We start from the raw sequence: 14,084 nt of genomic DNA on the forward strand, positions 1-14,084 counted from the left end.
CAATTCCCAAAGGGGATCCTCCTGCGGTGTTTTGTCTCTGCCTTCCTCCCAGCACACCTGATGGTTTAAAACTGGCTTTTTTGCGATTTGTTGACAAATCGGGCTTTGTGGGTTTTGCTTCCTTCCTACAATATCCTAAGTATAGGCTCTGTTCCATCGTACAAAGCCTGCCTTGATCAGGAGTTTGAAAATGCTAACTGGAATGGCATTCCCGTGATCACGAATAACAAATCTGCGCCTGGCTGACGTGGCCCCGAGCACTTCGCAAACCAGCCAGACTGAAAGCTGCAGATGCTGCGGGTTCCACGGACACCCTGGTAATCAGAGATGTCTTCTTCTTGGTGCAGCATTATTTCACGGTCAACTTCAGCCACGAGAACCAGAAAGCCCTGGAGCTGAGGACAGAGGATGCCAAGGATTGTGATGAGTGGGTGGCAGCCATCGCTCACGCCAGGTATGTCCCACCCACCCCTGAGTCGCTGCAGAAGAGGCTGAACCCAAGGGCCCCACCGGGCGCAAACCCAGGCCCAGAGGCGGCGGGGGGGGGGGCTGGGGAGGGAGGAAGGGAAGGGAGAAGGAGAGCTCTGAGGAGGGCTCTTGGCAGGGGTCCCCTGGGAGCCCTGGAGCTCTGGGTCTGTGTCTCCCTCGGTGCCACCAGGAGAGGGAGACCTGAGGAGCAGCCTCCCACCTGCTTTAATGTACTGGCTCCTTCCTTCCCAGTAGGGGAGCTGAGCCCAATTCGGTTGGGGTCAAGGGTTTTATGGCTACCAAAGTCTAAGCCCGGGCTCCAATCCGGATGCAGCCTCTAATCAGCTGCATGACCATGAACAGCTCCTGTCTTTCCTCTGGGCCCGCTTCCTGTTCTATAGAGGGGAATCCTCTAAACCTCTCTGAGCTCAGGGATTCCAGACCCCCTCCTCATTCGCAGCAGTGTGTGCCCCCCACTGGAGGGGCCAGATGGAGAGAAAAGCAAAGGGCTCTCCATATATGCTGCAGAGAGAATGAGGCTCCACACTGGACTGAGTCTCTTGGGTTGTGGGGAAGTGACAGGCTTATGGGCTGGGTGTGGCTCCACAGCTGACGATCCCCTGGCAGAACAGGGTCCTGTCTGAGGGCAGGGACCCCTAGAGTCACCCCTCTCAGCAGGTGATCTTTCTGGGTCAGCGGGGAGCGGTGTGCTTCTGTGTCTATCTGCCTTTTGGGTGTAAGGTCCTGAGTGCACAGACCAAGTCTGATTCTTTGCATCCCGAGGGCTTATAGAGGCATTAACAAGTGGTCAGCAAATGTGGGCTGGAAGAATTTAAGGATGAATGAATGGATAGAGGATAGATGCAAGGTTGGATGTTGAATGGACGATGAATGGTGGATTAATGGAGGGTAGATGAATGATAAATGGATGTGTTTAAAATATGTGTGATGGTGGATGGATAGACAGGTAATGAATGATGGTGTGTGGGTGAGTGGATGGATGGATGGATGGATGAACGGGTGTGAGGGTGGACAGATGGATAGGTGAATGGGTGGGCAGGTGGATGGATGAGTGGATGGGTGAATGTATGGTTGGGTAAATGGGGGGGAGGGTGGATAGATGGATAGGAAAATGGGTGGGTGGGTGGGTGGATGGATGGATGGGTGGATGGATGAATGGATGGGTGGATGAATGAATGGATGGATGGATGAATGGATGGATGGATGGATGGATGGATGGATGGATGGGTGAATGGATGGATGGATGGATGGATGGATGGGTGGATGAATGGATGGATGGATGGATGGATGGATGGATGGATGGATGGATGGTTGGATGAATGGATGGATGGATGGATGGATGGATGGATGAATGGAGGGATGGATGGATGGATGGATGGATGGATGGATGGATGGATGGATGAATGGATGGGTGGATGGATGGATGGATGGATGGTTGGATGAATGGATGGATGGATGGATGGATGGATGGATGGATGGATGGGTGGATGGATGGATGGATGGATGGGTGGATGGATGGATGGATGGATGGATGGGTGGATGGATGGATGGATGGATGGATGGATGGATGGATGAATGGATGGATGGATGGATGGATGGATGGATGGATGGATAAATGGATGGATGGATGAATGGGTGGGTGGATGGATACCAGGGCCCTTCCTTGAGCCCTGGAACAAGCCAGCTGACCAAAAACCCTTTATTATGGCCATAACCTGACTGTGACCTTGAGGTCAGGCCATGCCCATTCCTGTCCTCGAGGAGTGTCTAGTCCAGCCATGGAAACCAGGTTCTCACACATGAACTTGTAAAGTCAGGCTCTGAGTGTGGTGCTGGGCAGATGGATGTTTGCAGGTGTTCCCCAGGGGTGTCACATCCAGTCAGGAAGACATTAGACATGTTCACAGTTAGCTCTGTTACACGAAGGCCCTGGTACGTACGAGGCGTCACGCGGAAGAGACATTACTTCCATTTGCAGGGAGATGAGGTAAGCTGAAAATAGGGTGACATTCGATCTAAGCCAGAGGACCAGGGGCATATTTAAGGGGTTTAACGATGAGCACTTCAGCACCCAGCCCCACCCCAAGACACTGATGTAGGAGAGAGGCTTCCAGGAATAATGAAGACACCAAGTGTGGTTTTGTAAGGTGGAGTGTAACCAGGTCATAATGGGTCTTGAACACCCAGATGGGGTGTTTGGCCTTTACTCTGTGAACAGTGGGAGGTATTGAAGGTTTTATACCAGGGCAGTAACATGGTCAGAGCTACAGTCTTGAGCAGAACTTGTCGGCGTTGTGGAGGATGGATTCACATGGGAAGAACCCAGACCTGGGGAGAGCAGGTGGACCTCAGTCTCCCCGCACTAACCAAGAGCAGTGTTGTTTTGAGAACCAAATGAACCTGTTTATGCAGAGGGGCTTTCTACATGGTGAAGCGATACAGAGTTCTAATTGGTTGCACATTCTGAGAACCAGGACTACACTGATTTAGAAAATCCACTGATACGAAAATGTTTTACAGGCAGTGAGACACTACTGCGTATGGAGTCCAGCCCGGTGAAGGGTATGCAGACACAGCAGCAGAAGGTGGGCCGGGCTGGTCCCCCACAACACACACACGCAGGCAGGAGCAGAAAATGGCTCAACCACTTCAGAAAATGGCTCAACCACTCAGAAAATTGTTAGATAGTTGCTTACAAATTAGCAATTTAAAAATTGCTAGGCCTGCTCTGTGACCAGCAATTCCAACCTTTTGGTGTTTATCTGAGAGAAACAAAAAACATCCACAACACATCTTGTATACACATGTCCATTAGCTACTTTATGCACAGTAGTCCCCAGACTAGAATAGCCGAGGTGTCCATCCACAGACGGACGTGGAGACAAGCCCGGTAGGTCCATATGACAGAATACCGCTCAGCAATGGAAAGCAACCCACCACAAACACGCGGAACACAACAGATCAACGTCAAAGTCAACGTGCCGGGGAAGGAGGGCCAGACACAAAAGAGGGCAGGCTGTCTGATTCCAGTGACACGGAATTGTATAATAGGCGAAACTCACCTGTGGCGAAGGAATCTGAGCAGGAGTCGCTTGTGGGGTGGGGCTGGCTCGAACGGGTGTGAGAGAGCTTGCTGGGGTGACGGAACGTTCTTGTCCCAGGTGAGGTATGCATGGATCAAAACCTGTCAAACCGTGCGCTTAAGGCCTGTGCTTTCCATTCTGTGCGCATTAAACCTCGAATTTTAATGATTAGTTCTGCAGCCCCAAATCTCTGACCTCCCCCTTCCGTGACCCAGCAGAGAAAACTCCATCTTAGACGCTTCAAGTGGTTAGGTCAGGCCCACCGAGATCGTCTCCCCATCTTAAGGCCAGCTGCGTCTGTAACACCACCTGGAAGCAGAGTAGAAGCTGTCAGATCTGTGGTCCCGGGGGTTCGGAGGGCTTGCACCCCAGCGTGGGAGAGGCCATCCTGGGGCTGACTTACATGCTTCTGTATCGCTAGGGGGAAAGTGCAGACGCTGAGCCGTATGTAGCCTCAAGCCCAGCCCGTCGTGAGTGTGTGTGAGTGTGAGGTGCGTGCGTGTCAGGGGGGAGCCTGGCTCTGTTCCACAGCTCTGTTGAGCAGTGAGCAGTTTTGCCTGAACCTTATTTAGTTTCTACTTGGATTTATGTAATAGATACGTTGTACGTGCAAAAGTAAGTTGTAGGGTCCACAGCGTGGTCTCTCGGTGCTGCGTGCCACCCATGCGTGCACCGTCCACCCCGCAGGGAGGGAGCTGTGGGCGCGAGCAGCCCCATGTCCTCGGGGACTGGAGCCCCGTTCTAGCTCCAGCTGCCGCGCTCACAGACTCTCGTTTGGGGCAAGTCTCGTCCCCTCTCGGGCCTCAGTTTCTCCAGGTATAAAATGAGACCGTGGGTCTTTCGTGGCTCCCAAGTTTCCTTCCAGCTCTGAGTCTCCAAAGACAGTGCTACCCAAAGAGGTGCTCAGCACCTCATTATTGGGGGTTAGGGACGGAGAAGGCCAGATCGGCCGCACGGGAGACCCTGCTCCACGCGGAGCGCCAGCGCCCACGACCAACGAACCAAGTCTCGGATTTCCACGCCCCTGGAGTGCAGAGAAGTGCGGCAGCATGAAGACAGGCCCCGTCATATCTCTGCTGAGTTTCCTTTTCAAAGAGAATTGAGCCTCTTGGGAAGTGGGAGAAACTTGAAAACTTAATATTCTAGTTAACACTCATTTTTGTAAGGGAAGCAGAGTCCTCATCTTAAGCAAATAGTCCTGCCAAGCAGAGTCCTCTCGTACAGCCTTATTGATCTTTAGACGGATGGGAAAGCCAAGACCGAGCTTTGATTTCGGGATCAGGACCCTCCCCGGACATGTGTTCCAGGTCCACCGTGCGCCCCGCTCCCCCTGCCCCGTCTACCCGCCCCACCATCCCCTGCCGCCTTCAGGGCCGGCGGGAGTCAGCCTCCTCTGACCCCATCAGGGGACCAGGCTTTCTCAGCCTCCCGGGGGCCCCCCGACCACCTCAGTGCAAGGTCGTTCCCCACGTGCAGCCGCCTGGGCTCCCGTGTCATTTAGGGCTGAGAGCACGTGTGTGCGGGCCCTGAGCCGGTGACTGAAGCCAGCGTCGCTAGCCCAGCGCCCCACTGACCAGCTGCATCCAGGGCAGCTGAAAAGTCATGTAAGAAGACGCCAGACGGGAAAGTGTCCCCTCGATTGGGCATGTGGGGAGCCCACTGGTCACCCCGACAGGGGCCCCGCTCCTGTGGGCGCAGGTAGCCGCCCCGGGCTGCCCTGGGCTAGGAGCAAGTGGGGGCCGGACAGTGGGGACGATCGGTGAGGGCAGGCTGCTCTCTTCCACCTGCTGCACAGGTGGGAGAGGGGCTGGGTTTGTCCCTCACGTGGAGGGACTCGGGGCTCCCTATGTGCCGAGGAGAGAGAGCCTGTGGGACAGGGGCCGCTGCTGACACAGAAGAAACAGACGTTCAGGGGTCCAGGGTGGGGCGAGCAGGGTGTCTGCCCTCTGACGGGAGGGGAGTCACAGGGTGGTGACCGTCCCACGCTGGCACAGCCCCCATTTCACGGATGAGCAAACTAAGGCTCCGTGGGAAGTCCCTGGGCTAATGGGTGTGCGAGCGAGCGAGGCCGGGCCTGGCAGGTAGACTGGGTCAGAGCACGGGGCCTCAGCCAGAATCTGCACCCGCGGGGCAGGGGTGGCCGTGCTGGGGGGCTGGCGGGACCAGCAAAGGAGCATGAGGGTGACGCAGGCGGGCTGCAGGGCAGGCACAGGGCCACCCATGGGGCAGGGGGCGAGGCTGGAGCTGGGAAGTGGGCAGGGAGCTCCAGGGGCTGAGGTTGGAGGCCAGAAACTGGGAGCCGCTGCTGCAGAGAAGCAGAGGGTGGGAGGAAGCTGGGGCAGGCGCAGGGAGGGGAGGGGAGGCTGGGAGCCAGGGACAGGGGACCTTCCCTCTGCAGCCATGCCTGGCCTCCTGTACCGATGGGCTCTGCTGAGGCTTCCCTTGCAAAGCCCCTCGGCGCTCCTTTACAGAATGGTGTTTCCCCAGCTCTGACACCTTCCCACAGCCCTGCTCGTGCTGTGTGGTGTCGGGGAGAGCCCTGGCCCAGAACACAGGCAACCTGGCTCCACCCTCAGAGGCCTGGGTCCGGTGACCTTGGGCAGGGCACGGCTGGTCTTTGGCTCCCCCAGCCGGGACACGCTGCAAGTCTGAGGCCTGTTAACCTACACAAATGCTGGGCTACCTCTTCCACCCTCTGCTTATTCTATGGGGGGCCCTCTGACCTGGCCCCCCTAACCTTCCAGGCTTGTTGCCAGTCTCCCCCAACACAAGCCTCCCAGCCGAGGCTGCCCTGGCGTGGGCCTGTGCCCAGAGCCCTGGGTTTGGGATCAGAGACCTGGGCTGGGGGGCACCCCCAGAGTCTGGGTCGGGGAACACAGCATTGCGGCTAGAGCCAAAGCCCAGGAAAGACAGCAGGGGAGACAGGCTTCAGACAGAAGATCCACCCGTGCAAAGGCCCGGGGGCCTTGCTGGGGGAAGACGGTACCAGTGGGACCCAGAGGTTCAGGGCACAAGCCGGGAGTTGGGGAGGAGGCCCCGGGCACTGTGTGCAGCATTCGGGACCTCGGGAGTGCCGTCGGTGGGGGCGTCCCACTGGGGCTGGATTCTAGGGCTCAGGCAGGCAGCGTGTTAACCTGCGTGTCCATCTGTCCGCAGCTACCGGACTCTGGCCACGGAGCATGAAGCGCTGATGCAGAAGTACCTGCACCTGCTGCAGATCGTGGAGACAGAGAAGACGGTGGCCAAGCAGCTGCGGCGGCAGATCGAGGACGGGGAGATCGAGATCGAGCGGCTGAAGGCAGAGGTGACCGCCGGCCGGGTCCAGGCCCCAGACCAGCACCTCACACCACCCCGGGCTCCTGGAGGGGCGGGGACTGGGGGGCTTGTGACCAGCAGAGCAGGAAGGGCACATAGTCAGATCTGGGTTCAAATCCCACCTCTGCCCCCAAGCCCTGTGCCTCAGTTTCTTCGTCTGTAAGATGGGCTTTTTACCCTCACCCGGCAAGGTTGTGAGGATGGCACAAGATGAGAGGCGAGTTGCAGGCTGCCGTGCCGAGGGCCACGCTGACTAAGCATCCTGCATCACCAGCCAGCACGGCAGGGGCGCAGGGGCGCCGGGTGGTCAACGTCACGGCAGCCCCTTCTCTCTGCTCTTCCGGGGCTCGCCGGGCGGCCGTCTGGGGACTGCGCTGTCACCGGGCTGAGCCTGCTAGGACCATGATACTGAGCGCCGTCCATGAAGCGGTATCTCCTTAGAAATGCAGCGCCCAGGCCTCCGCACCCACCGTAGGCGGATCTGAGCCCTCGCCCCATGGCACACGCGGCACCATCTGGCCACATCACACAAGAGCCGTGGGCTCTGCGCTGAGGAGGGGATGGGAGAGCACAGGTTCTGGCAGTCAGAGTCAGCTATGTAATTTCCAGGGCCCAATGCAAGGGGAAAACGCAAGGCTGCAGCCAGGAAGTCACCCCCCTCCCCACAGCCCACCTCCCCAACCCATGGTGGGCAGGTGACCCCCAACTTCAACCTCCACCTCCCCCAACCTCTGCACCATGATGCACTTGGTACCCAGATTATGGGGTCACCCACCGAATGCACCAGCTGCTGTCTCCCACGCCTCCCTGAGACCCCATGGATGCGCACTGGATGCCCCCCGCCGCACCTACACTGAGGCTCCTGCAGATGGATTCCAGTGTCCCCTGCTGATGCCACCCAGCTGCTCCCGGACAGAGGGTAGCAGTGGTCGTGGGTCCCGGGGTGCCAGGGTGTGGGGAGTGGGCAGTCGAGAACCTGCCTCAGGGAGGCGGCGAGTGAGAGGTAGGAACACTGTGAGCTAAGGCCCCGAGACCCTGAGCTGTGCCCCACAGTCCCATCAGATGTCTCTTATAAAACAGAATTCAGAGGAAATTATTAAGAATTTCAAGATGGGAGCCACAGAGCTGGGAGCTCCAAGCACGATCCCACCTTGTTGCTCCATCACGAGGCTGCAGTGTCCCCTTGGGAGTTCTGGTTCAACATACCTTCCCCAGTCCTGCATCGGGCACCTCAGACAGGCCGCCTCAGTCCGCCCATGAGCATCCTGAGGGGATGCGGGCTCAGAGACCGCAAGCCACCTGCCCGAGCACACACAGCTGGGGGCGCAGAGCTGGGACTGGAGCCCAGGGCTGGCTGTCCACTTGTCGGTCTTTCCACTCTGCTCGGAGCCTCTTCCCACATGGCTCCAGGATGCGAGCTTGTCCCGTCTCTAAGCCACCTGGTTCATTCTGGAATCAGAACCATCCCGGAGACCACCCCCCCCAGGGATCTCCCCCAGCCCAGCACACATCCCCGAGTCCAGGCTGCACCCCGTGAGGAACCAGAGGCCCGACCCCAGTCCCCCATTATTAGCTTTATGAGCGAGGCGGTCCGGGTGCCACTCACTCACTCGCTCACTCACTCACTCACTGCAACCCCCTGACCGCTGCCCACAGCCTCATCCCTTTCCCCATAACTCCCGAGTCTCAAGGGGCTCCAGCCAGTGCCTGGAGCCGTGAGCCCTGCGCCCTGCACCCTTGTCATCCCATCTTCCTGCCTCGTGGAGTCCCAGCAGGTCCAATGCCTCCTGCCAGGCCCCCGCCCCAGCCGGGAGAACGCTCACTGCCCCTGCTCCGTTCCCACACCCCACCTGCCTCAGCAGAGCCGGCTCCATGCCTGTCCCCCGTCCCACCGGCCCGGCGGGGGCTCCTGGAGGGCCAGGCTGCCCTTTCTCACTCGCTCCTTATGCCTGGCGCGTAGTAGGTGCCGAGAGAATACATGGGCGTAACGCTCTGAGCCGGGTCCTGGAGCGATGGAAGTGTCTCCCGCTGGGTCTGACTGGGGAACGATGACGTCAGCATGTCACAGAGCTTGTGGTGTGAACCCAAGCAGAAGTGAGTTCTTTTATGGGCAGAGAGGGTATGGGTTCACGTGGCATGTGGCCTTAGAGGGTTTCAGGGATCTGTGCATGAGAGCAGGGGTGGGTGCCAAGGGGGAGTTCTGTGTCGCTGGGGGACAGAAGCAGGTCAGTAGTGAGTGTGCGTGCGTGCGTGTGTGCGCGTGTATGTCAGATGGCAGCAGAAGCCACCTTGGTGGGAATGTGGAGCAATGCTTCCAACTGAGTGCATCGCCCTCCAGGGCAAAAGATCCCTTTCAAGAAGACTTTGAAAGAAAGGCCATCTTAGTCAGGCTTTCGGGCTGTAGTCTCTGTGTCATACACACATCCTGCAGGGCAGGTGGACACAGCCTGTTCCCAGGAAGTAGGCCGTGAGGGATGCAGGAGGCCTTGGAACGGGACCCTGGAGGGATCTGAAGACGCTGAGGTCCACAGCAAAGGGAGGGACTTATCCAAGGTTGCTCCAAGGTCACCTGAGTGACGGAGTCCCAGCTCTCGGACTTGGGTCTCCTGGCTCCAGATCCTTGGCCCGTGCCTACCCCCTGAGGAGCCAGGTCTGATGAAAGGAGGCGTATCTGCCGACCACAGTGTCACCTCGATGGCCCCAAGCCCCCACGATCCACCGGTCCCCCGCTAGCCAGACACAGTTGCTCAGGCCTGTCCCCGAGGACGTGCAGGGACTCGCCTTCTCCTGCCCTCCCCCCACACTGCTCCGTACCCCGCCGGTGGTCAGCTCACGCATCTGTCAGGGTGACCCGACTCCCGTGCCCGTCACCACCCCCATATCGCAGGGGCTTCAAGCAGCAAGGGTTGCTTCCTCCCTCACACGGGGTGTCCACTGGGGGTCCTGCTCCCAAACGCTCACTCGGAGTCAGGGACACAGCCAACAGGGCCCCCGGCTCACACGCAGGGAAGGGAACTGTGAGCAATGCCCGCACCTCCGCTCACGCTTCTATGGACACAGCGCGTCACAGGACCAGGCCCGCCGTCCCGGGGCTGAGAAGCACAGTCCTGCCTCATCCATCCGTGGAGGAGAACCAGAGTCTGCAGAAGCCCTAACGGCCAACCGACTGTGCCTCCCCCTTCCATCCCCAAGCCCCCAACACGGGCTATCGTGCGGAACACGGAACAGACTTCCCGAAAGGTGTGGACACAGCAGAGGAGTGGCTTCCATAGCTGAGTCAGAAACCAGCTTACACACAGGAGACGCCCCCGCCCTCACGTCCCCTGGCCCTTCCTGGCGGGGGGATATCTCACCAGGATCCCCATACATACACAGCGTGGTGCTCGGGAGCTGGCTCCTAGTGGCCTGCAGGAACCTGCCGTCTAACCTTCAGGAGTTCTGCAGGCTGGTTACTCCATTTGTGGGAGTTGGACGTGGACTGTTTCCACCATGAACTCGGCAGGTGCTGCCAGTCGGCGTCTTTCCTTCAGAGAGCCGATCCTTAAGCATTTCACAGTTTCCTTTCCTTCGGGCCCAGTTACATAATTTGCAGGGCTTGGGGCACAAGGAAGACCCAGGGCCCTCAGAACGTCCGGGCGGCAGCAGCCAAGCCCTCAGCCAAACCTGGGCCCTTGCGGGTCTGGGGCTCTGCGCGGGTCCCGCTCCCGGTCCTGAGCCCTGTCTCTGCACCCTGCAGCCCCGCGGCCACCTCTCTCCGGGGACACACGAGATTGCGCCCCGACGGAAGTCTGCAGCGCACCGTGCACCCCTGCTCTCTGGCTCGCCGACCACCCCCTGCCAGGCCCCGTCTTTCGTCCACGCAGCTGAGGACCTGCTAAAGCAAAGGGGCATCCACCTCTGAGAAGAAGCATCCACTCCGGGCACCCCACTTGGCAGCATTTCACTGTTTCAGCAGCGATCTTTCTCCTGTTGATGGTCAGAGGGGAGTGTGGAGCGGTGAAGCAGGCCCTGCAGGGCAGGGTAGGAGCTTAGACACAGTCCTGATACGTTATTGGCTTGAAGCACCCCGAGTCCCAGAGGCCTGGCTCTGGAAGGACCCTCGAGGTCTTCAGTGCAGGGTTTGGATCAGTCTTGCAAACAGAGCTTGCCGTGGATCCCCAGCACGGAAGACGGGGCAGCGAGGACACCGCTCTGGGGAACGTGGGAGAGCACAGCCGACGCCGCAGTCCGCACCGGCGCGCACCTCCACGCCTGGAGGCTTGTCTCCCGTGTCCCCTGCTGCCTTCGCACACCACACCCTGCGTGCCCCGTGGCTCTGTTCACAGCATCCCCTCCACTGGAAGTCCTCTGTCCCACAGCCCTCCTGTTGGACTGCCATTCATCCTTCAGAACCTCTTCTGGATGGCCCTTGCTGCTTCCCTGGCGAGACCCCCCCCCCCCCGCAGGGGCCGCACGCCTGTTCTGGCCTTGTCCTGTTGGGTTGACTCCCCTCTTAGGCTGGGAGCTCCTCCAGGGAGGGATCTGGCTTCTCCACCTCCAGCTGCCTCTTGCCAGAGCCCAGCACAGAGACGCTACCAGGATATGCGGACAAGGTCGGCCCAGGAGGACGGAGATGGGCACCTGGATGCCTTGCAAGAGGCCAGAGGGGATCGAGCAGGAAGGAGAGGGCGCTGGGTCATGTGTCAGCTCCTTAAAGAGCAAGAAGTATGGGGTCTTTAGCAAAACCTTGGCTGCTAACAAACACCTGGATGAATTCACCGTCAGCTGCGGTACTAAATGCATTCTGGATCGGAGACACCATCTTGGGGCTGGTGGGCAGCCAGCCAGGGGGGCAGGCAGGAGCCCAAGTGTCAGCTCTCTGGGGCTGTCATTGACGAGGGCCAACCGAGCAGCCCCTGGGTACCAGCCTAGCAAATCGGGTCCAAAGCAAATACCCCCCAGAGGGGACCAGCCAGGTTTCGAGAAAGGTTGCCAGTGGGAGCTCCGTGGGGCTGGGGTTCCCGCCACCTCCCAATGCCCACCCCTGGCGGGGAGGGGCCACGGCCCACGATCTCTGCAGGGTCCCCGGGCTCACGGCACTCCAGAGTTTGCCCACCCAGCCCACTCCTTAAGTAAAGACTCCAGGGCTTGCCAGCACTGCCTGAACATGGAGCATATTACATCTATTTTTCACCCTGGCCCTGCTGAGGAGTTGTCCTGGAGTGCCTCTGCCTGAGAAGAGCGCCATCAGTTTTAGACACAGGCTACTTACACACATACACGTGCATCGCCATTGTGAAGAGAGGAGGTAGGGTGTGCAAAGCTGCGGCGGAGAAGTGATAACATCAGGCCAGGTGTGGGGTGCTGGCCGGGCATCCCCGCGTTTCTGAGCTAAGAGCCTGCATGTGCACACGTGTGTGTCTGTGTGCGCACGTGTGTGTCCCTCTCGAGCACAGATCAAAGAGTCAGCCTGTATGTCGACGTGCAGATGTTCTCAGAGAATTGAAAAAGGCCCTGGGAGGGGGGCGGGGCAGGGACGACGGTGGAAGAAGAGCCGCGCCGGCCTGAATGTGGCTCAGTTATTTTCAGTCACTCTGCAAGCATTGCTGGGGTAATTTTAGCAACCAGGGGAGCGGAGAGCGGGTAACCGTTCCATTTTGCTTTCAAAATGTTCAATTGTGAGAGCCCATTCACTCTGCGGTTCAAGTGGCCTTGAGGGGACAGAGCCCTGTGCTATGAGGAGGGAGCTGGCGTCGTGGCCATGTTTGGAGGCTCCCCGAGCTACCATCTTCAGTCTGTGGGGCCGAGTGGCGGCCGCGTGCTCCCGGGGGTGAGCTCTGTGTTGTTGCTATTGCTCCGATTCTCCGGAATTCGCTTCCCTATGTCATGATGCGGTGTGTGCCGAGCACCCAGCCGCACGCGACGCACCAGGAGCAGGTGGATGGGAGCAAGCAAGAAGCGCCAGCTAGGAGCGGCGGGCAGAACGCGCCCCGGCCGTCCACTCGAGGAGGCCCAGGGGTCCGCCACCGTGTGGCCTGGGGCCCCCCTTCTCCTGGGCACCGCCCCGTGGTTCTGTCCTTGCCGCTGTGCTGACTCCTATCCCCACCTCAGGCTCCTGGAGGCCTTCTAGGGCAGACAGGCGTTCCTTCCCAGGGCTGGCCCGTGTTTCTAGGCCAGCAGTGTCCACAGGGGGGTCCTGGGCAGAGAAGGGTTTCAGGGCAGCCCAGGGGGTGGGGGGCAGCCAGGCGCCAGCAGGAAAACACCGCTTTTCTCTGATTCCAGCACAGCTTTGTCTGAAAAAGTAAGGGGACCGCCCAAGTGTCCACTTACAGATGAAGGGATTGCAAAATAGGGTACGTAAGTACCACGGGAAATTACTCAGGCTTAACAAGGACGGTGGTTCTGACACCTGCGGCAGGATGGGTGGACCTGGAGAGCGTTACTTACACCAGATGAATCGGCCGGTCACAGAAGGACGGATTCTGTAGGATTTCAGTCCTGTGAGGATGGAGAGGAGTCAAGTTCATAGTCAGAAGGTTGATGGGGGGCTGGACGTGGGGGGCGGTGGGGAAACGCTGTTTCATGGGGCCCGAGTTTCAGTGTGGTCTGATGGAAAGTTCTGGAGATGGATGGTGGGGACAGCTGGAAAACGGCCTGCACGTACTTTAATGCCTCTCAACTGTACCCCTGAAATGGGTTAAAATGGTTAAGTTTGATGTTGTTTTGCCACAGTAAAAATTAAAAATAAAGGGGCTGATGGTTTGGGGCGTAGGAAGGACAATCACAGATTAAAGGCAAAGCCCCCAGATTACACCGGGGTGCCCGCTGCCCAGAGCCCGGGTGCCAGGGCTCCCAGTCCAGTGCTCCCTCACCGTCTGGCTCCACAGCCTCCCACAGAGCGGGGGACACGTGCCAAAGGCCCCCTGGGGGAGGTGACAGGGCACTCGCTCACCACTGGGATCGGCATCCCTGTTACAGATCGCGTCCCTGCTCAAGGACAATGAGCGCATCCAGTCCACCCAGACCGTCACCCCCAACGATGAGGACAGCGACATCAAGAAGATCAAGAAGGTCTGTACCAGCCCTCCTAGAGAGCCTCCTGGCACTGTCACCCCTGTCCCCCGCCCCCAGGGCAGGCGGCCCCCCAATTCAGCCTGAGACAGGACCCCTGAACAGCACTGGTCAGGTGGGTTCTCCGGGCTGTCCCTGGGGGCAGTG

At 59.0% G+C, this 14,084-nt stretch overlaps 1 protein-coding gene across 2 annotated transcripts in view; it reads left to right on the plus strand.

Annotated features, from left to right (window-relative positions):
- Positions 1-14,084, plus strand: part of RASGRF1 (Ras protein specific guanine nucleotide releasing factor 1) — a 97,613-nt gene that overhangs the window by 22,374 nt on the left and 61,155 nt on the right. For both annotated transcript variants that reach the window (XM_027571725.2, XM_027571726.2), the window contains exons 2-4: positions 348-454; positions 6,729-6,876; positions 13,845-13,937. In XM_027571725.2, the coding sequence (XP_027427526.1) occupies positions 348-454; positions 6,729-6,876; positions 13,845-13,937 (348 nt within the window). The remainder of the gene's footprint in view (positions 1-347; positions 455-6,728; positions 6,877-13,844; positions 13,938-14,084) is intronic.

Source organism: Zalophus californianus, chromosome 6 (genome assembly GCF_009762305.2).
Source record: "Zalophus californianus isolate mZalCal1 chromosome 6, mZalCal1.pri.v2, whole genome shotgun sequence".
NCBI lineage: Eukaryota > Metazoa > Chordata > Mammalia > Carnivora > Otariidae > Zalophus > Zalophus californianus.